Genomic DNA, 23,377 nt, shown 5'->3' on the forward strand with positions numbered 1-23,377 from the left:
TGCACGATATGGAAGCAAGGCAGGTGGATGGGGTGAAGATCCAGGTCAATCTTGAAGGACACAATGGCAAATTGGGGGTGAGGGCAGTGTTGGGCAGCCACTGTGGGGGCAGGAAGGGGAATGAGGGGATACCTCTGCCAGTGTTTCTTTTTATTCTTCCATGGGGCGTGAGGGCCTCTAGCAAGGCCAGCATCTGTTGCCCATCCCTAATTGCCCTAGAGAAGATGGTGGTGAGCTGTCCCCTTGAAACGCTGCAGTCCATGTGGCATAGGTGCACCCAGGGGGCTGTTAGGAAGTTGTTTGGGGGGGGATGACCATCATTGAATGATATAGCACAGAAGACGACCATTCAGCCATCGTACTTGTGCTGGCTCTTTGAAAGTGCTGTCCAATTAGTCCCAATCCCATTGTGCATTCCCTGCAAATTTCTCCCCTTCAAGTCTTTATCCAATTCTCTTTAGAAAATTATTACTTCCACCAGCATTTCTGGCAGTGTGTTGAGTCACACAAGGTCTATATCCACAAGGTGAGGAGCTGACATGGTGGGCCTTCATCACACAACTGCTTAGCACATTCACACATCGTAGACTCCAGACTGCAAGTGAAGAGTCTAAATGCTATACAGAGTTGTCCATGTGGCTGGTAATCTGTCTTGGAGTTATTCGTGAAGTCAGTACACTCAGCAGTGAATCCATCAAACCTACCTCTCCATAACTACCCCTTCCAGGCATCCATGCTTCAATGTCAAACTTGCGATAAGCCGGCAGCCCGAGTTCCTGGGTTGGCATATCCAGCACTCTGCCAAAAACACACAAATATTAGCTATGCTGCTACCCACAAGATTAAATGATGGTGAGATAGGACAAGCAGCAGGGCCAGACGGAGAAGGGACAAAGGTCAAGCTCGGGACAGATAACAGGGAAGCATGTCTTTATGCAGAGAATGTCCGGCAGTGGGAACACGGTCACCAGGGAGCAACGGTTAAGTCCAGGTGACTAGGATCACTTGTGAAATAAAACAGCGGTAAAAACAGATGGCAGTGGGGTTAATCTTCCGTAAGGATGAGATCAGATAGGCTCTTCAGCACATTTTGTAATAATTTCCATGAGTTTAGAAGGTTGAGGGGTGATTGAATTGAGGTGTTTCAAATGATAAAAAGATTCATTGAGAGTAGATGCAGGGAATATTTCCTCTGGTGGGGGAGTCCAGAACAAGGGGACACAATCTTCAAATAAGAGTCAGGTCGATCAGGAGTGAAATCAGGAAGCACATTTTCATAACAAAATCAGGACTTATTTCCCAAAAGGTTGGGCGTCAAGACTGAGATTGCTAGATTTTTGTTTGGCACTGATCAGCCATGATCTAAATGATTGGCAGTTGAATGGCCTCCTTCTATCCCTTTTTTTACAATCTTAATGCTCTTCACTCCTCTTCTGAGGACGTTGGCTCCTCACTGGAATAAAGGTTTCCATTACCTTGTTCAATAATTTCTTCCTATCTGGCTACTCAAAGGTTGGAAGGACGTCTCAGATCAGTCCAATGCTGTCTTTATCTGTTATCTGCCACCCACGTGTGGATGCTCTTTTGTTTGGGAGGCACTGGATGGCAATCGGGAGCAGGAATCCCAGCTCTACCCAGAAAAACAAAAAGACTTGCATTTATATAGCATTTTTCACAACAACTGGACTGCTGAAGCACTTTACAGCCAGTGATGTACCTTGCTGAAGTGTAGGAAATGTGGCAGCAAATTTGCGCACAGCAAGCTCCCACATACAGCAACTTGATAATAATCAGATAATCGGCTTCAATGATGTTGGTTGAGGGATAAATATTGACCAGGGCACCAGGGAGAACTCCCCGGCTCTTCTTCAAAATTGTGGTCATGGGATCTTTTAGGTTCACCTGAAGGGGCAGACTAGGCCTCAGTTCAATGTCTTATCTGAAAGCTGACACTCCTGACAGTGCAGCGCCCCCTCAGTACTGCACCGGGAGTGTCAGCCTAGCCTTTTTCTTTTGTGCCCTCTGGTGTGGGACTTGAACCCACAGAGTTTTTGACTCAGAGGCGAGAGTGCTACCCATTAAGCTACAGCCCAACAGGCTCCAGACTAGGGCCCAGAGACGCTCAAGGAGCAGCAGGTCAGGGGAGGGGAACGCAGCCCTATTGGCAGGGCTATTCCAGGGTGAGGAAAGCAACCGGAGAGGAGAGGAAGCCGGAAAGGAAAAGTAATCGCCAGCAGAGAAACTAAACGAGCAGATCGTGCTTCCCTCAAACGTGTTGGCGATGAGACAACTCTCATTCTCACTTGTAATGGAGTCCAAGATCAGAGAAGATTTCCTTCTGCAGCATCACAAACTCATCCAGGAGCTCTGTGCTCTCGGTCCCAGTCTCCGCAGCCGTTATCCCAAACATCTCAACCTTCAACAGAACAAAAGCAAGCTGATAGAACCGACCACGGGGTAGCAAGGCCTCAGCTATTCAATGTGCATTTCTCATTAAACTACGATGACAAGGTGCATAGACCAGGTTCGTATTTTCCCTTGAGTATAGAAGATCAAGGGCTAATCTAATTGAGGCATTTTAAGATGATCAAAGGATTTGACAGGGAAGAGAGAGAGAGACTATTTCGTCTGTTTGGGGGGAAGTCAAGAACAAGGGGGCAGAACCCTAAAACTAGAGCCAGGGGTGACATCAGGAAACACTTCTTCACACAAAGGGTAATGGAAATCTGGAACTCTCCCGCTGTTGAAGTAGAGGGGCAATTAAAAATGTCAAAACTGAGATTGATAGATTTTGTTGGGCAAGGATATTGAGGGACATAGAAACAAGGCAATAGCTGGAGTTAAGATACAGATCTGCCAGGATCTAATTGAATGGCAGAACAGTATGAAGGGGCTGAATGGCCCATGCCTGTTCCTATGTTGCAGTTCCTATACTTTCGCCAGAGAGTTATAAAGTCACACTCCAATTCCCCAATTTAAATTAGTTACTGTAATTCTCACAGTCCGGTTATTTATTAGTTGCCATCTTACATTCTTTTCTTATCCCGATTCCCAAGGTTTGGCTACCAATTTGTAACAGCGAAGTAAGTTAACTTTACTGCTCATGCTGACTCACAGCCGTCAGTAACACTCTCAACATCAAATCAATAGATTTTATACGTTCAGGCTCCACTCCAGGGCTTAAGCTCATTACCTGGGCTGACACTCCAGTGTAGTACTGAGGGAATGCTGCACTGTCAGAGGTGCCATCTTTCGGATGAGTCATCAAAACTGAGACTCTGCCTGCCAGCTCAGTGGGATAGTAAAAATTCCAAGCCACTGTTTGAAGAAGAGCAGGGAGTGCTCTTAGGGTCCTGGCCAACATTCCTCATGTCCGATCACCACCAGCAAAAATAGACTAAATGCTTATTTTCTCTTGCTTGCTATACGCCCAGAGATTTTCCTGGCACATTCTCCAACCGAAGCAGGGTTAGTCTCCTAGCTTGAGTGTGGTACACAGACGGAGGAGTCCGTTGGGCCTTGAGGTTACAGGCCACAGTGATATACATTTCCACTGCTCACCGGGGTTATTTCAACAGGATCCTTGCAGGGCTATGGGGATGGAGTGGGGCAATGGGGCTGACTGGGCTGCTCAACAGAGAGCCGGCATAGACTTGGTGGGGCCGAATGGCCTCCTTCTGTGCTGTGATGGCTCTATGATCTCCCATCTCTGTGCCTCTATCAACAAGAAAAAGGGCTGCAACATCATGGGAACGCCATCTTCTCCAGGTTCTCCACCAAGTCACTCACAATGTCCTGATCAGGGGCATTACCCTTATTGTCACTGGTCAGAATGCTGGAACTCCCCACCTAACAGCACCGTGGGAGCACCTTCACCACACAGACTGCAGTGGCTCTGGGTGAAGATTCACCAGCACCTTCGCAGGCAAGGATATATAGATAGGCAAAAATTGCAGCCTTTCCACCCCTCCAAATCAAAATATGCAGCAATGTAAAGGATGTGGTACCTTGGTGAAATGGTGAACTCTGTATAGTCCCCAGGCCTCCCTCCCAGTGTCTGTCTCTGCTCTGTAGCATGTACTGCAACACACCATCCTGAAAGAGAAGAGACCAGCATTGTGACCTCCATCGCACGAACATCATTCACCCCAGTAACATTCAACAGCAATTGCATTTATATATAAACCTTTAATGTAGTAAAGCATCTCAAGATGTGTCATAGGAACAATAATCAAACAAAATATGACGCCAAGGAGATATTAGGTCAGGTGGCCAAAAGCTTGGTCAAAGAGTTAGATTTTAAGGAGAGTCTTAAAGGGGAAGAGAAAGAGACAGAAGTGGAGGGGGTAGTTCCAGAGCTTAGGGCCGAGGTAGCTGAATGCCTGGGTGCCGATGGTGGAGCGACAAAAATCAGGGATGCACGAGAGGCCAGAGTTGGAGTAACTGAGAGATTGTGGCAGGTTGTAGAGCTAGAGAAATAGGGAAGGGCAAGGCCACGTAGGGATTTGAACACAAAGACCAAAATTTTAAATTTGAGGCATTGCTGGACCGGGAGCCAAAGTAGATCAGCAAGGGCGGGGGGGTGATGGGTGAGTGGGACAGTGTGAGTTAGGATATACTGAGCCTGATAGACTGAAACAAAGTGAAGGAGGTAGGGAGTCCCTGAGATTGTTCTATCAGGCACAGCCTTCCAATGGCCACCCGCACAAAAAAAAGTTGAAGACAGCGCCCCCGGTGGCTCAGTCGGGTTAAAGCGGCATTGCTGTCAACTCAGGCTGGTGGGTTAGAAAGGTTTTGGTTTGTTCTCCAGTTGGAGGTTCTCTCAGCAGGAGGGAGATGTTGGGTGAAAGCAGTTGTGAGCATGACCATGGGACTCAGCGGTCCCAGGGCTGAAAAACAAAAGGGGGCAACCACCCAGGGTCCCTGTCCAATTGCAGTGCAGGGACACCTACTTGAAAGCATATTTGCAGGTGTTGGCTGCTGCCTTCCCCAGTCAAATAGCCAGTAAACACTCACTCCCTGGACTTGTAGTATCAGCTTGATATCTTTCTCACCTACGAGTCAGAGGCTGTGGGCTAAAATTTCACTCTGGTTTTCAGCACATAATGTAGGCTGTAGTACTGGGGGAATGCTGCATTGTCAGATCTGCTGTCTTTTGGATTAGATGTTAAACTGTGCTCTCATCTGCCTGTTGAAGATCCCAGTGCACTATCTGAAGAAGAGCAGGGAGTTAGAACCATAGAAAAGTTACAGCACAGAAGGAGGCCATTCGGCTCATCTTGTCCATGCCAGCCCGAGGACACCTAGGTGCCCTTTCTAATCCCACCTTCCTGCACCCGGCCCATAGCCCTGCAGCTTACAGCATTTTAGGTGCAGATCCAGGTACCTTTTAAAACAGTTTAAAGTTTCTGCCACTACCACCAACTTGGGCAGCGAATTCCAGACTACCCTCTGCGTAAAAAAGTTCTTCCTCATGTCCCCCCTACACCTTCTGCCACTTATCTTGAATCTATGTCTTCCAGGGTCCTAACTAAATTTTATTCCTAAACTATGACCAAAAAAGCCACTTGACTGGTCATTCATTTCACTCGCCTCTCGAGTGCAAAGGGATTGCTGTGTATACCAACATAAAAGGTTTTGTCTGTATAGCATCTGTCACAATCTCAGGATGTCCCGAAGTGCTTTATAGCCAATTAAGTGTTTCCTGGAAGTGTACTCATTGTTGCAATGCAAATACAGGCAGCCAATTTGTACACAGCATGATTCCACAAACAGCAATGTGACAATAACCCAAATAACCTGTTTTAGTGATACCGGTTGAGGGATAAATACTGTCTGGGACACTGGCGAAAGCTCTCCCTCTTTGAAACAGTGCTGCAGTGTCTTTCATGTTCACCTGATAGGATTTTGGTTTAATGCCTCACCTGAAAGGCTGCACCTCTGACAGTGCAGCACTCACTTTGTACAGCACTGGGATCAATGGCCTGGATTTTGTTTTTGCTCAAGTCTCTGGAATTGGACTTGAACCCACAACCTTCTGACTCAGAGGCAAAAGTGCTACAGACTGACACTCCAACAAGAGTGTCCAAACTTCACAAAGTAACCCAGAGGCTGGAAAACATTTCCGGATGGCCTGAGAATGTGTCAAAGGTGCATCAGGAATGTGATCTCTTTCTTAAGCACAAGAGTTGTTCATGCGTTTAAAATCACGAGAGGTATGGGCAGAGTAGATAGGGAGAAACTGTCCCTGTTGGCAGAAGGATCGAGAACCAGAGGAGAGTGATTTAAGGTCACTGGCAAAAGAAGCAACAGTGACATGAAGAAAATGTTTTTATGCAGCAAGTGGTTAGGATCTAGAATTACAGGGCTATGGGCCAAATGGCCTCCTTCAGTGCAGTAACCATTCTATGATTCTACGTGAGTGGGTTGGATATAGGACCCTCTGGAGCTAAAGCACACCACAGAGAGATGAGGGGAGAAATTGGGAAATAGAGATTGCATATCGAGCTTTGAAATCCTTCAAAGCCACTCAGCACAGACGGGAAATTGAGATGTCAATAGAGAGGAGAAGGACGACAACAAAGCTGTCCATTCTCACCCAGCGCTCTTCAATAATTCATTTTACCTCACAGGCAGATCCTGCAGGTTAACAGCGTGATCCATGAAGTAACCTAGAAAACAAGAACATCTTTCAACAGGGAAACAATTCCTTCTAACAAATTATTCACAGCAGCGAGAGAGGCCATTTAGTTCAACAGATCCACACAAGCCTCTTCCCAGCTTTCATCAAGCCCCATCAACGTATCCTTCTATTCCTTTCTGCCTCATCTCCCTTAGCTTCCCCTTAAATGCACCTATGCTTTTTGCCTTAACCACTCTTCATGGTAGCGAGTTTCACAATCTTACTGCTCCATGGGTAAAGAAGTTTCTCCCCAGTTCCCCTATTGGATTTGTTAGGGTCTCTCTCAAGTTTGTTGGAGGGCTTGTGATGCAGTGGGTAGTGTCCCTACCTGTGAACCAGAAGTTCTGGGTTCAAGCCCCACCCCAGGACTTGGTGGCTGTGGAAGGTGCATTAATAGTGCAGCCAAGCAAATCCTTCCAACACACACCAACGGTGGGCAGCAACAGCAGGAGAGGCTCCTGGTCAGCCTTGCGATGGAAATAACATTGGAGCCTCTACCATCACGATCCACAGCTCCAGACTACAACATGCATAAAGCAACCTGAGTGAACTGTAACCCACCACCGCCTTCTCACATATATGCCCCCTAGGTCTGGTCTCAAGTTACCATCAAGCTTGGGTACAAATGGCCAAGTTTACAGTCCTCCTCACAATGCTGTCCCTATTACTTGTAGAGTTGTGACTAACAGTGCAACTGGTCATCCAAGTTTGTACCCCCTTGCTCTCTGGCCTGCTTTACACTGCCCTCCACCATCCTGTCTGAAACACACCCACTTCAACCTGCTCCAGCCTCAAGGCCTTTTCAAATCAAGAACATTTTCCCTAAACTTTTGCTCATCACTCAAGGCCTCAACACCTTCCTCTTTGCCTGTATTTCTGTTCACCTCCCCCAATTCTGCAGTACACCTTGGTGTCTCATTATGTCCTGTTCAGTTTTATGAAGCTTTGGTGTATTGAAAGATCGATATCTCACACCTCAGATTCACTGTGGAAACTTTCTGGTTAAGAGAAAGGGAGTCCCCTCACTAAACCTCCGCACCTCACTCTCCCTATCCTTAACAACCTTTTTGGTCAAGCTATTGGGCAATTGCCCTAATATCTCCTTATGTGGCTTGATGTCAATTTTTTGGTTGGCAACAGTCCTGTAATGTTTTATTACATTCAAGGCGCTATACAAACGCAAGATGTTTTTGTTGATAGAGGAACTTAAATATTACGGTATAAAGTAAAACTCGAATATTTTGCCAAACCAAATTGAGAAAGTAAACCAGAGAACAGAAAGTTAAGTTATTGAAAAGTAAATTTAAAACTCATGTACAATGCAATTGTGTCACAGTTGTTCACTGCTGCAGTGATCAGTCAAATTTGAAACCCTTTAGCACTGAGTGCTATAACTGCAAACCCACTTGTAATGGAAGAATGGCACAGAAGGATATGTTGGTGGGGTGAGGTGAAGAAAGATGGGAGGAGGTTCATGTGGAGCATAAACACTAGAGAGGGTTGAGTGGCCTATCTCTGTGTCGTAAATACTTTGTCACAATGCTCCTTGTGTCAGTTACAGTCCTCCATCCGCGATATTCAAGGCAAAATTTGAGCTCAGGTCAATTTTTATTTTGGTGAAACAAACTAGCCAATGACCTCTTGTCCGATGGTGAGAACTATTCCACACTGGGTCATATCATGTTGCAAAAGTACAGAGGATTAACACTGCTGCCTGTCTGAATCTTTCAGAAGGCTTGTGACAAAGTTGAGAGTTTTGCAACCAAGAGCAGTTCTATTATACACATTGTCTCTGAAAACGGAATGTGGTGAGCGGGAGGCACTTTCTTGAAAGCTGATCGCCACACGCTGGGCATCGAGGAACCGGGTCCCATGAGTTGAATACCTTCTTCTCCCCTTTTGATTTTTCTTAAGCCCTTATAAGAGCAGCAGCAACACGCTTGCTAAATGCACAGAACCCTCAGTTTCTGAACTCAGGAACTTGAAGAACTCAAGAACTTGATACCACACACACAAAAACTGACTCTCAGAGAGTATACACTATCTCTGAACAGAAACAAGAGAGAGTACATCTCCCCCAGTGTGGGGCTGACACTCGCACAAACATACACACGCACATACAGACACACATACATACACAGACACACACACACACACACACACAAACACACACCTGCAGTCTACCTTCAAGCCCCTAGAGCCTGTTCTGTCATTCATTCAGATCAAAGATGACCTGCATCTCAACTCCAAACACTTGTCTTGGTTGCATATCCCATCATAACTGAGCTCAACAAAAATCTATTAATTTCAGTCTTGAACTGTACACCCCTGAACGGCCCAACCTTAACTGCAAAGTCATGTACTGGTCTCTTCCACCCGCAGCACCCCCCACCCCCTCCCCAACCCTATGAGAGGAAATAGTTTCTCCCTATTAACTTCTTTAAAAACCTCAATTCGATCACCCTTAAGCTTCCATACTTGAGGCGAGACAAGCCCAGCCTATGCAGCTTATTCCTAGTTTGTTCTGAGAGACAGATTTACCTGCGATGCCAACCTCGGCTGTTCCCGCCAGACAGAGATCTTCAAAGCGAGTAGGGTCGAGCTGGTAAACCAGGGAGGATTTGGCATTGGGCCTCATCCCGCAGCCCTCCTGTAAAAACAGGGATTTGAAATTTTACAGCCCCACGCCATGTCTGCCATGTTAAGTAACCAGAGGTCTTAGGTTTAGACTAATTGGCAAAAGAATGAGGGGGGAAATGAGGAGAAATTTCTTCACGCAACTCATTGTCAAGATCTGGAAACGCACTACTTGAAAGGGCAGCAGAAGCAGAGTTTGCTGGTAGTTTCAAAAGGCAATTGGTCATGCGCTTGAAAAGGACTAATTTGCAGTGTTATAGGGAAAATGTTAGGATGTGTGATTAAATTGGACAGCTCCTTCCAGGAGCCAGCACAAGTGTGATGGGCTGAATGGCCTCTGCCTGTGCTGTAGGACTCCACATTTCTAAGTCTATTTTGCATCAGCCAGGTACTAGCCACCAATGCGGAGACATTCAGCATCCGGCTGAGACTCTCAGGATTCAGCCAGGGCTCAGAGGGTAGCACTCTCGCCTCAGAACCAGAAGTGCTGGGGGTTCAAGTCCCACGCCGGGACCTCGAGCACATAATCTAGGCTGGCACTCCTACCGTAGGACTGAGGGAATGCGGCACTGTTGGAGGTGCCGTTTTTCGGGTGAGACGTTAAACTGAGGCCCCCCTTCACACACTCAGGCAGGTGTAAAAGAACCCCATGGCACTGTTGAAAGGAGGAGCAGGAGAGTTATACTTGGTGTCCAGGAAAATATTTATCCCTCAAACAACATCACCAATACAGATTATCTGGTCATTTATCACATAGCTGCGTGCAAATTGGCTGTCGTGTTTCCTACATTACAAAATAAGTTCTCTATTGGTTGTAAAGTGCGTTGGGGCACCATGAGGTTGTGAAACGTGCTGTATACAGCAAGGCTACAGCACTCTATGTTTTCTGTAGTAGTGGGCATTCTGATGGGGCGAAATGAAGAGGAGTAGGAGGAAGCTCACGTGGCTCTTAAACACCAGCATGGAGCAGATGGGCCGACTGGCCTGTATTCTGTGCTGCAAATCCTATGAAATTCTGTACTTACAAACACAGCGCCTTTCAGCATATCCGGCACAGTTATCGGAATGAATCCCTGAGGAAAGAAAAACCCGCAGGTCATGAGGAAGGACTGAATCCACCTGTTAGCACCATTGCCAAGTTAGGGCGCCCGTGACAAAATAAGCTGACGACAGTAAAGTTTTTCACGCATGAACAGTTACCGTGGTAACCATTCATGCTTTGTGTAGTGGCAAATTCTGTCTAATCCCTGGGCTGTTGAAGACAATGGCTGTGTTACGTTACACAAAGATTTTAAACTGTTGGTACGTCAGTTTGAAATTTTGCTCCTCCAACTATCTGCCTTTGCTGACAGCGCGCTCTGACTCACAAAGTGGTGGGTTGAAACTTCACTCCGGGACTTGTGCGCCTAATCCAAGTTGACCTTCCTGCCTCAGCCTCCTCCTTTGGATGTTAAAGATCCCGTGATCGAATTGCGGAGCTGCCTCGGGTGTCCTGGCTAAATTCATCCCTCAACCACTGTCACCAAAAAAAAGGATGACCCCGGTCATTTACCTCATTGCTGTTTGTGGGATCTTCCTGTGTGCAATATGGCTGCCACCTTACCCTCCCACTGCATCGCACGGAAAGTGCTTTGGAGCATAACTGAAAAGAGAAAGGCTTGCATTTATGTAGCGCCTTGCAGCTCCTGAAGCGTGCTTGAAAGCAGATGTAAAATATCCCATGGCATGATTTCGAAGAACAACAGGAGGGTTCTCCCCGGTGTCCTGAGACCAATATTTATTTCTCAATTAACATCGCTAATAAACAGATTTTTTTTTTCTGCTCGTGACTACATCCCTGTTTGTGGGAGCTTGCTGTGTGCAAATTGGCTGCAGTGTTCCTTACATTACAACAGTTCCAAAAAAAAAGTGCTTCATTGACTGCAAAGCACTTTGGGACATCTTGAGATTGTGAAAGTCACTTTAGGAATCATAGGATCAGAGAGACTTGGAGCACAGAAGGTGGCCATTCCACCCATCATGCCTGTGCTGTCTCTTTGAAAGAGCAGTCATGCTCAGTTCTACAATCTTGCTTTTTGTCCTCTAACCCTGTAAAATTCCTCATTCTCAAGCACCTATCTGACTCCCTTTTAGAATTACTTTACGGGATCAGCGTCCACCAGCTTTCATTTTAAAAGCAAGTATTTCTTTTTTTACAACTAACTTGCTTTGAAAATCAGCCAAGGGTTCTTCACTTGATCATTATCCAGTGATTGTGCTGGAATCAGGCATGTGTTGGTGTCTGGGAAGGACGAGGTGGGGCTGATCTGTGCCAGGCATCATGGTCGAGTAGCCTATTGAGGGTTACCATCTAGGCTTGTACAGGTCGGTGTACACCTGCTCGAGATACCGTAGAGTGGTCAATATTCATAAAACTCTATCCCTTTAGCAGACGGGAGGGAGAATCAGGGAGAAGGCAGCAAAACAAAGACACTAAGTAGGATTCAAACTCAGGTAGCTCACCTTTTTGAGGAGTTTGCTCATCGTGAATTGGACCAAGGCGAGTTGCAGCTCACTGCCTGCTCCTCGCAGATAGTACGATCGGTGGCCAGAGACATGCGAGAGTCGTCTAGCAGTGAGCAAAGGCAGACAGATTTAGTTTAATATTTAAAATCAAAACCAGCATCTTTTTAACCAATCTTTACAGGGTGTACTCTAACTGGACAGTTTCAATCTTTGTTACGACAAATACAGAGAAACGGTTTCTTCGGGGTCGGAGGTGGGGTGGGGGAGCGGGGGTGGAGGTGGAGGGGGGGTGGGGGTGGGGGTGGGGGTGCGGGTGGAGGTGGAGGGGGTGGTGACTGAATCTAGAGCCAGGTCATTCAGGGATGATGTCAGGAAGTGCTTCTTCAAAGAAAGGGGGAGGTGTCAGCTGTGGCTCAGTTCATAGCACCCTTGCCTTTGAATCAGAGGGTTGTGGGTTCATGTCCCACTCCCAGAAACCAAGAACTGTGATTGTACTCGAAAGAGTTGCAATCTGTGACTGTTGATAACTCGAAAGAGTTTCAAAGAAAGGGGAGGGAACATCTCAAACTTTCTCCCCCAAAAAGCTGTCAAGGTTGGGGGGGTCAATTGAACATTTTAAGACTCAGGTTGATAGATTTTTGCTGGATAAGGATATTGAGGGTAATGGAACAAAGACAGGTGAATGGAGTTAAGATATAGATCAGCCATGATCTAATTGAGTGGCTGTACAGGCTTGAGGGGCTGAATGGCCTCCTCCCGTTCCTGTGGAGCTACATGAAAGCTGCAGATGGCACAAATACCTCTACTGATGCTACACATCCAAGGTGGTCCCAGATTTAATCAATGGGCAGTACTAAATTCAGGGGCACTGGAGTTGTACACAATTAGTCACAACCCAAATTTTAAAAAAACAAAATACCCCTCCTGATATCCATTGATCATCCTCCTCCCCACTCTATGCACACTTCATGATCAACTAGAATCAGCTGCGATGGCCTCCACAGGCGAATGGTTCACCTACTGTCAGATTTCTACACGTGAGGACTGGCAACCCAGAGTGGAGTGTGAGGAGACACCAGGTGCCTGTAAAACCAGTCACCAGCACCTAGGAAATGGCAAGAAACCTAAGGCACAATATGAGAGGGGAACAGTGCCATCTTGTGACTGCCTCTAGTTAAACCTGGGAGGCCTTTACACCAAGAGCAGCAAATGCACTCGCTGTCCCATTAGGAAACCGCCCCAAGGCCTTATCTTTTGGTCTGAAGAGCAAACCTTTCTTGTAAAAAAAAATTCACAGAAACACTTAGACCCTCGAGGAAAACTGCAAATCAGGCCTGTAAGGAGCTGCTGTAACAGTGCTTTAAAATGCAGGTCATTGTCAGCTACAGGACAGACAGTGAGGAGTGGGAACAAGAGACAGAGCTGTCAGCGTGGACAGGTAGAAGCATCGACAATGCCTGCAACTGAGCCACAGGGGCTCCATTTCATTCTTCTCTTTGCTGTTTGACAATCAATAGGAAGGCAGCTCAAACAATACAATGCTGAGGAGAGGCAGATTCATCGCCTAGAAAAGTACTTACTAGCAGGCAATGGTGCACACATGCAATTCGACTTGAGATTAAAATGTGATACCCAGAACGTAAATAGGATCAGGTGTCACAATCTCAGGATAAGGGGTTGGCCATATCGGACTGAGACACAGGGAAATTTCTTCACTCAGAGGGTTGTGAATTTTCGGAATTCTCTACCCCACAGAGAGAAAGAAATACAAGCATTTATATAGTGTTTTCACCAGCACCGGACATCTCAAAACACTTTAAAGCCACTGAAGCGCTGTGTAGTCACTGTTGTAATGTAGGAAATGCAGCAGCCAATTTGCGCACAGCAAGCTCCCACAATCGCCAATGTGATAATGACCAGGTAATCTGTTTTTTGTGACGTTAACTGAGGGATAGATATAGGCCAGGATACTGAAGAGGACCGCCTTGCTCTTCTTTGAAATAATGCCACGGGATCTTTTACAACCAAATGAGGTAAGCAGATGGTTTAACACCTCATCCAAATGATGACGCCTCCAACAGTCCAGCACTGCCTCAGAACTGCACTGGAGCGTCAGCCTGCATTTTTATGCTCAAGTCTCTGGAGTGGGACCTGAACGCAGAATCTTGCGATTCTGTACTACCAACTGAGCCATGATTGCTCAGCCATTGGGTGTATTCAAGAGAGAGAGAGCGACAGATTTTTGGGTACTAAGGAACTTGGATTTTGGGGGTAATGCGGGAGGGTGGAATTGGGGTAGAACATCAGTGATTCTATTTAATGGTGGCGCAGACTCTAGGGGGACAAATGGCCAAATCCAATTTTGATTTCTTATGTCCTTATCAGGGTTGGAGGGTGGGGGTTGGAATCAGATACAGTCCCTGCTTTCTCACCTATATTTAACACACTGTCACTCACCAGCCGGAATGGCTAAATTATATCAACAGTAGAACTCCTGGGCTGGCTGGGTCTGCATCACATTACTGTCTGTGGGAGCTTGTTTTGCCCAAATTGGCTGACATGTTTCCTATATTACAACAGTGTCAAAAAGTACTTTTTGGGAAATTGTGTTTAACTAATTTATGTGAGTTCTTTGAGGAAGTAACAAGCAACGTGAATCAAGGGGAGCCGGTATAATTGGATTTCCAAAAGGCATTTAATAAGGTGCCACATCAAAGGTTACTACACAAGATAAGAGCTCATGGTGTAGGGACTATTAGCATAGATGGAGGATTTTTTTAATAAATATAGGCATATAAAATGGAATATCAAAATAGGGAAGATACAAAGATAGGTAGGAAAGTAAGTTGTGAAGAGGACATAAGGAGACTACAAAGGAACATAAATAGGTTAAATGAGTGGGGAAAGGTCTGGCAAATGGAGTATAGTGTGGAAAATGTGAAATTGTCCACTTTGGCAGGAAAAATAAAAAAGAAGCTTATTATCTAAATGGTAAGAAATTGCAGAGCTCTGGGATGCAGAGGGATCTGGGTGTCCTAGTGCATGAATCACAAAAGGTTAGTATGCAGGTACAGCAAGTAATTAGGAAAGCTAATAGAATGTTATTGTTTATTGCGAGCGGAATTGAATACAAAAATAGAGAGGTTATGCCTCAGTTATGCAGAGCATTGGTGAGACCACATCTGGAGTATTGTGTACAGTATTGATTTCCTTATTTAAGGAAGGATGTAAATGCGTTGGAAGCAGTTCAGAGAAGGTTTACTAGACTATTGCCTGGACTGGACAGGTTGTTTGATGAGGAGGGGTTGAACAGGCTAGGCTTATGTTTGCTGGAGTTTAGAAGAGTAAGAAGCAACTTTATTGAAACATATAAGAATCTGAGGGGTCTTGACAGGGTGGATGTGGCGAGGATGTTTCCTCTTGTGGAAGAATCTAGAACTAGGGGTCACTGTTTAAAAATAAGGGGTTGCCCACTTAAGACAGCGATGAGGAAAAAAATTTTTCTCTCAGAGGGTCGTGAGTCTTTGGAACTCTCTCCTCAAAAGCTGGTGGAAGCAGAGTCTTTGAATACTTTTAAGGCAAAGGTAGATAGATTCTTGATAAGCAAGGGGGTGAAAGGTTATCGGGGTAGGTGGGGATGTGGAGCTGAGGTTACAATCAGGTCACCAAGGATCTTATTGAATGGCGGAGCAGCGTTGAGGGGCTGAGTGGTCTACTCCTGCTCCTAATTCATATGTTTAGCTAACAGGAGGCAGAGGGTAGAAATAAATGGGTCATATTTGGGTCGGCAAGCTGTAATTAGTGGAATACCATAGGGATTAGTGGTAGGGCCCCATCTATTCACAATCTATATCAATGACTGTATGGGGCTGAATGGATGGGTGCTAAATTTGCTGACAGTACAAAGATAGGTAGAGAGTAAATTGTAAAGAGAACATAAGGAGCTTGCAAAGGGATATAGATAGGTTCAATGAGTGGACAAAAATTTGGCAGATGAAGTATAATGTGGGAAAATGTGAACTCCTCCTCTTTGGCAGGAAGAATAGAAAAGCAGTATTTTATTTAAATGGAGAGAGATTACAGAACTCCGAGGTACAGAGGGATCTGGGTGCCCTGGTACCTGAATCACAAAATGTCAGTGTGCAGATACAGCAAATGACTAGGAAGGCAAATAGAATGTTGCTGTTTATTGTAAGGGGATTGGAATATAAAAGTAGGGAAGTTTTGCCACAGTTAGTTGTACAGGGCATTGATGAGACCACTTCTGGAGTAATGTGTACAGTTTTGGTCTCCTTACTTCAGAAAGGATATAAATGCATTAGAAGCAGTTCAGGGAAATTTAACTTGACTGATTCCTGGGATGAAGGCGTTATCTTATGTGGAAAGGTTGAAAAGGTTGGACCTGTATCCACTGGAATTTAGAAGAATGAGAGATAATCTTACTGAAACATACAAGAGCCTGAGGGGACTTGGCAGGGTGGACGCTGAGAGGATCTTTCCCCTTATGAGAGAGGCTAGAACTAGGGATCTCTCATTTAAGATAGAGATGAGGAGGATTTTTTTCTCTTAGAAGGCCGTTAGTCTGTGGAATTCTCTTTTCCAGAGGGTAGTGGAGGCAGGGTCATTGGATATTTTTAAGGCTGAGTTAGATAGATTCTTTATTGACAAGGGAGTCAAAGGTTATAGGGGGTAGACCAGAAAGTAGAGTTGAGGTCACAATCAGATCAGCCATGATGTTATCAAATGGCAGAACTGGCTTGAGGGGCTGAATGCCTACTCCTGCTCCTAATTCATATGTTTCTATGTATGTTTGTATGTTTATTGGCTGTAAATCACATTGGGATGTCCAAATTCACTAATTGTACAAAAGCACATCTTTTCTTTTCGCTCGTCTCCAGCCAAAGGGACTTCAGGTGAGGGCAGGATCATGGCTATCTAGATAGAGAGAAACTGTCCCCATTGCTGGAAGGGTCAAGGACCAGAGAACACCGATTCAAGGAGACCGGCAAAAGAAGCAATGGTGACACGAGGAAAAACTTTTTTTTGCGCAGCCAGTGGTTAAGGAACGAACGGCCTGCGAGTGCGGTGGAGACAGATTCATTTGAGGCCTTCAAAAGAGAATTGGATAATTATCTGAAGAGAATATATTTGCATATTTATACGGGGAAAAGGACCAGGTGTTTGGAACTGCCGGAGTGGCTATTAGAGAGAGCCAGAACGGGCAAAACGGGCCAAATGGCCTCCTCCTGTGCTGTAACCATCCTACGAATCTCTGATGTCTTTCATGAACTACTAACCATTTGGAACTGGACTGTCAGTCCTCACACATGGAGAATAGGCAGCGTGGCAACCACCCGAAAAATTATGGCCCCACAGAAGTCAGCACCCACCTGTGACGAAGGCATGGGAAGAGGGAGGGTAATTAGGAAAATTAATCAACTACAGAGTGAGTGAGAGGTGTCAGCTGTGGCTCAGTTCATAGCACCCTCGCCTTTGAGTCAGAAGGTTGTGGGTTCATGTCCCACTCCCGGAAAAAAGTCAAGAACTGTGAATGTACTCGAAAGAGTTACAGAGTGAGTGAGTCCAGCAGCTTTCTATTGTGGCCTGCTAATGCTGCAATTGATTAGTTATACCTATTTCAAACACTTGCGCTGTGGTCTAATTAAATTCATGGGTTGCTTGTGTGTGTGATTACTGACTGAATCTCCAGGGAGGCTACAAGGTGAATGACAAGGATTTAGGATGCTGTAATCAGCTGGAGACTAATTGCTTCATTTGTTTAGCAATACCCGAGCGTTCTTTTCAAAAAAAGATCCAGCCTTCAAAAGCTGCAACCTCTGCGAGGACTGGACTTTCTTTAAAGAGATAATCTTGGATGTGTATTAGGTAAAAAAGCGTGACATAACTTCATAAGTCCATTTCAATATGAAAAGCGAGGCAGATTTTAATTTACATAGCCCTTTGTTATGCTGTCAGTACATCTGAAAGCAATGAATCACTTTTCTAATGGAGTCCATGTTATGTTGGCAAATGAACTAGCCAGCTGGAATCAGCAATATCCCAACTTAAAGAAGATCTGCATTTTCAGTTGTTCAGAAGAAATGCAATGCACATTAAAGGGATTGTTACATGGTCACTTTTTTTGTCAACATTCAATTTTAATGACATTCAAGAGAGCATTAGCTGATTATTTGAATAGAAACAATGTGCGAGGGTACGGGGAAAAGGCAGGGCAACGGGACTAGGTCATAATGCTCATTTGGAGAACCGGTGCAGACTCGATGGGCCGAATGGCCTCCTTCCGTGCCATTAAAATTCTGTGAAATCCTGTATGTAAACAGCTGCCTGTAACAATGCAGTTGTGGACTTTAGCCAGTAGGTGGCACTGTGAAGTGAGATTCTGAAGTCTTTGAACTAGATGTCAGCCATGGCTCAGTTGGTAGCACAGTCGCCTCTGAGCCCAGGCGGTTGTGGGTTCAAGTCCCTATTACAGCTCTTCAGCACAAATATCTAGGCTGACACTACAGTGCAGAACTGGGGGAGTGCAGCACTGTTGGAGATAACCACTTTTGAATGAGACAATAAACATTCTTCTGTCTCAGGTGGATGTAAAAGGTCCCGTGACACTATTTTGAAAAAGAGCAGGACAGTTATCCTTAGTATCCTGCCCAATATTTATCCCTTAATCCACATCACAAAAAATGATTATCTGATCATTATTATCTTATCATATTGCTGTTTGTGGGAGCTTGTTGTGCACAAACCAGCATTTCCTACATTACAACAGTGACTACACTGTAAAGTGCTTTGGGACAGCATTATATAAATGCAAGTTTTTTTTTTTTCCTTTAACCCTCAACATCTAGTACACTGAATAAGATTTACATTCATCGCTGACTCTTGGAAAAGCTGGAGGCAATTAACTTGGAAAAATGTCTTACAGCCACCACACTCCAAACTTCACTCTTTGCTACAGATGCAAAATAATGATGCAACAAGTTAAAAAAAACAACAGTAGTGCAGTGTGAAATTTTCAGGCAATTAGAACTGCCCATCTGATGGACCTTAGCAGTCATCAGTAGCTCCGATTGCATGGGTGACCCTTTCTTGAATTATTCTTTTCATGGGATGTGAGCTTCTCTGGCATGGCTAGCATTTTGTTGCCCATCCCTATTCGCACTAGAGAAGGTGGTGAGCCGTCTTCTTGAATCGCTGCAGTCCATCTGGTGTAGGTACACCCACAGTGCTGTCAGGAAGGGAATTTCAGGATTTTGACCCTGAAACAGTGAAGGAGTGGTCGACATAGTTTCAAGTCAGGATGGTATGAGGCTTGGAGGGGAACTTGCAGGTGGTGGTGTTCTCATGCATCTGCTGCCCTTGTCCTTCTAGGTGACAAAGGTCATGGTTTGGAAGGTGCTGTCGAAGGAGGCTTGGCAAGTTGCTGCAGTGCATCTTATCAACGGTACACACACTGCTGCCACTGGGCGTCAATGGCGGAGGAAGTGATTGTTTGAGGTGGTAGATGGGGTATCAATCAAGTCGGCTGCTTTGTCTGTGATGTATTGAGCTTCCCAAGTGTTGATGGAGCTGCACTCGAACAGGGAAGTGGAAGGTATTCCATCACACTCCTGACTTGTGCTGTGTAGCTAGTAGACAGATTTTGGGGAGTTAGATGGGTTACTCACAACAGAATTCCTGCTCTTGTAGCCACAATATTTATGTGGCTGGTCCAGTTAAGTTTCTGGTCAATGGTAACCCCTCAGGGTGTTGATAATCGGGGATTCAGTGATGGTAACGTCGTTAAATATCATGGGGAGATGGTTAGATTCTTTCTCGTTGGAGATGGTCATTGCCTGGCACTTGTGCAATGGAAAACCTATGCAGTGGCCTTAAAGGCGCAGGCCACATTGGCAATTAAATATATAAGATCCATATTCTGGACACATTGCGAGCAATGCCAGAAGAGATAAGTTAGTTCAAAGGACAACATCTTGCTCATCAAAGTGCATGTCAGTTCCTGATGGCTTAGTCTTTGGCCTGCCAGGTGCAGATCTGTACAAACCATGGTCCAAAAACATTCTGGAGAAATATGGCAGGATACTGGCATCTCAAGAGGGAAAGAATTAATGTTCCACAAACGCTACCTTATTGCCATCATTCCTAGCTTAATCTTCTAAATATCAACTAGGTCTTAATTCGAGTCTCGGTTGGTAAATGTATAAACTTGACAAATATTTACAATAGAGGGCAGTGGAAAATTTGGAATTAACTGCATATCAAATTCCAACTTCAGGATTCAGGTATCAAACAGCCAGGATAGGATTCCAGTGGATCAGATCTCTTGCTGCTCAACCCTACCATTTGGAATTTCAGTGGTGCAATCCCATTTAGTTTCAGTGCGTAATCCCAATGGATCAACCACTTTTCCATTCACTCCCAATGTATAGAATCCCAATGAAATAAACCCCTTCCCGTTCACTCCCACTGTTTAAAATTCCACATGGCTCCCGATCCAAACCAGCTATTATCCAGTCTTTAACGATCAGGTAATCCGCTTAAAATTTCACCTAGAGAAAGCATGAAAGATTTAACATCTTCCTGCGGAGATTCACTGCATTCTATCACTGCAAGTTGACTGAGACCAGGATTTGAACACATCTCATCTTACCGTTGTCTAATTATGTCCAAGTCTTCACCAATTTGCAAATGGCCCTTGGGTTTAAAATCAAACTCTAGAAGATAAAGGAGGAAGAAAATAGTCGGCAGACTTGCGAGCTTTCAGGCACAAATTAAAACTGAAGGCCTTCCCAGTATTGGTGGACCTTCCCAGCGTTGCTCACACACGGGCCGGGATTTTCCAACCCCATTGTGGTGGGACCCGGTGTGGATTATGCAGGGGCCCAGCCAAAAGTCCACTGACTTTCGGCGGGACCGGAAAATCCCAGCGGTGGATAGGGCCAGAAAATCCCGCCCATGGTCTGGACGCTTAAACATTAATCTTCCCTGTCCTTTTTTAGGCTACTGCTTTAGCACACCTCGCGGACATCTGAGCACTTGTGTTACAGTCCAATCAGAGAGTGTGGGTTCCTCTGGCTTAATACACTTTTACATGCATGTTGTAGTCTGGAGCTATGGTTAGTGATGGTAGAGGCTCCAACTCTCTTTCCATCACATGGCTGACCAGGAATCCCTCCCGCTCTTACCGCCTGCCATTGGCGTGTGTTGGAAGGATTTGCAGGTTGATACTCAACCTGTTTGGCTGCGTTATGAACGCACTTTCCTCGGCCATCAAGTCCTGGAGAGGGACTCGAACCTGGAGTTTCTGGATTAGGAGCAGGGACGCTACCCACTGTGCCACAAGGCGTCCATTCTGAGTACTTGTAGCTGCTTGTAAATTGCTGAGGCCAATTGGAAATCAGTAAAATGTTTGAAAATTTCGGGCTCTGGGTCAGAAGCATCCAGAATGAAAAGAACAAAATAGTTTAAAACTCTCATCCATGCTTTTGTTACCTCTAGACTTGACTATTCAAACACACTCCTGGTCAGCCTCTCACGTCCCAGCCTCTGTAAATTTGAGGTCATCCAAAACTCTGCTGCTTCTGTCCCGGCTCACACCCAGTCCCTTTCATCCATCGTTCCTGTGCTCGTTGACCTACATTGGCTCCTGGTTAACCAAGGCCTCAATTTTAAAATTCTCATCATTGTTTCCGAATCCCTCCATGGCCTTGGCCCTCCCCATCGCTGTGATCTCCTGCAGCCCCACGTCCCTCCGAGTTCTCTGATTCTGACATCTTGAGCCTTGCTGATTTTAAACACCCCGCCATTGATGGTCATGCCCTCTGATGCCTTAGCCCTAAACTCTAAAATGCCTGCCCTAAACCTGTTTAAATCCTTTAAGGTGCTCCTTAAAACCTTCCTCTTTGATCAAGCTTTTGGTCGCTTGTCCGAATATCTCCTTATGTGGCTTGGTGTCTGGCTCTATTTGATAACGCTGCTGTGAAGCACCTTGGGACATGTCACCTTGTTAAAGGTGTTATACAAAACTGTGGCTGCTCCTCATTATGTACATTCTGTTTACTGTGGGTCTTGATAACTAAGGATTCTCACCTGGTTTATCACCAATCGTTTCAACCACACGAGCTTGACTTTCATCACCTATGGGCTTCAAAGAAAGAGAGAGCGGTTAAACCTCAAAATAAACCAATGTGAACCAGACCTAATTGGGACAGATTTGGCATTTTTGTTTCTTTATTCTTTGTTGGGATGTGGGCAATGCTGGCAAGGCCAACATTTGTTGCCCATCCCAAATTGCCCTGCAGTGGCTTGCTAGGCCACTTCAGAGAGTAATTAAGAGTCAACCACATTGCCATGGGTCTGGAGTCACATGTAGACTAGACCAGGTAAGGATGGCAGATTTCCTTCCTTAAAGGGATATTAATGAATCAGATGGGTTTTTATATCAAGCGATGATAGTTTCATGGTCAACATTACTGAGACTAGTTTTCAATTCCAGGTTTTACTGCTTAAACTTAAATTCCATCAGCTGCCATGGTGGGACTTGAACCCATGTTCTCAGAGCATTAGGCTGGGCCCCTCTCCGTGTTGCCTGGGCATAGAAAAATGGAGAAAGTGGGCTTTCTGTCCTTCGGCGATGGACTGCTGGATTGGAGTAGAGAGATCAATGTCCAATACTGAAGTTAACTTCAAGCAACAACGGTCTGCGGAGGATATGTCGGTGGCAGGATTTGATATTTATGTCAGAAGAGAGAGATGGGGCCATGGCCACACACGCCCCACATGTGCCTATAGTGTGAAACAGCATCCCGTGGAGGATGTGTCCCCCAGATTTTGCCACCATCTCAGCTGATAGACAACAAGGGCACTGGGTGGCTCTAGGCTGAAGTCCCAACACTGGTAATCCAACAGAAAAACAGAATCAGTGAGGTTTAATGATAATAATTGCAAGGTTACAGAGCAAAACAGACAGTCAGGGTGAGGACTCCTGAGAAGGTAAGTACACAACTATAATAAGGGCGGGAAGGGGAAAAGGGGGAAAGGGGGGGAGGGGGAAAGGGGGGAGGGGGAAAGGGGGGAGGGGGAAAGGGGGGAGGGGGAAAGGGGGGAGGGGGAAAGGGGGGAGGGGGAAAGGGGGGAGGGGGAAAAGGGGGGAGGGGGAAAGGGGGGAGGGGGAAAGGGGGGAGGGGGAAAGGGGGGAGGGGGAAAGGGGGGAGGGGGAAAGGGGGGAGGGGGAAAGGGGGGAGGGGGAAAGGGGGTGGGGGAAAGGGGGGAGGGGGAAAGGGGGGAGGGGGAAAGGGGGGAGGGGGAAAGGGGGGAGGGGGAAAAGGGGGGAGGGGGAAAAGGGGGGAGGGGGAAAAGGGGGGAGGGGAAAGGGGGAGGGGGAAAGGGGGAGGGGGAAAGGGGAGGGGGAAAGGGGGAGGGGAAAAGGGAGAGGGGAAAAGGGAGAGGGGGAGGGGGAAAGGGGGGAGGGGGAGGGGGAAAGGGGGGAGGGGGAGGAGGGGGAAAAAGGGGGAGGGGAGAGGGAAGAGGGGAGGG

The 23,377-nt window shown here is 46.0% G+C and overlaps 1 protein-coding gene across 1 annotated transcript in view; it reads right to left on the reverse strand.

Annotated features, from left to right (window-relative positions):
• Positions 1-23,377, reverse strand: part of sars2 (seryl-tRNA synthetase 2, mitochondrial) — a 40,471-nt gene that overhangs the window by 7,105 nt on the left and 9,989 nt on the right. Inside the window, exons 5-13 of the mRNA XM_078533323.1 lie at positions 21,932-21,986; positions 20,493-20,556; positions 11,822-11,927; positions 10,345-10,392; positions 9,224-9,332; positions 6,626-6,671; positions 4,008-4,095; positions 2,304-2,416; positions 705-798 (exon numbers count right to left, since the gene is read on the reverse strand). Coding sequence (XP_078389449.1) covers positions 705-798; positions 2,304-2,416; positions 4,008-4,095; positions 6,626-6,671; positions 9,224-9,332; positions 10,345-10,392; positions 11,822-11,927; positions 20,493-20,556; positions 21,932-21,986 — 723 coding nt within the window. The remainder of the gene's footprint in view (positions 1-704; positions 799-2,303; positions 2,417-4,007; positions 4,096-6,625; positions 6,672-9,223; positions 9,333-10,344; positions 10,393-11,821; positions 11,928-20,492; positions 20,557-21,931; positions 21,987-23,377) is intronic.

The sequence above is a fragment of the Cetorhinus maximus genome, chromosome 32, assembly GCF_964194155.1.
Source record: "Cetorhinus maximus chromosome 32, sCetMax3.hap1.1, whole genome shotgun sequence".
Lineage (NCBI taxonomy): Eukaryota > Metazoa > Chordata > Chondrichthyes > Lamniformes > Cetorhinidae > Cetorhinus > Cetorhinus maximus.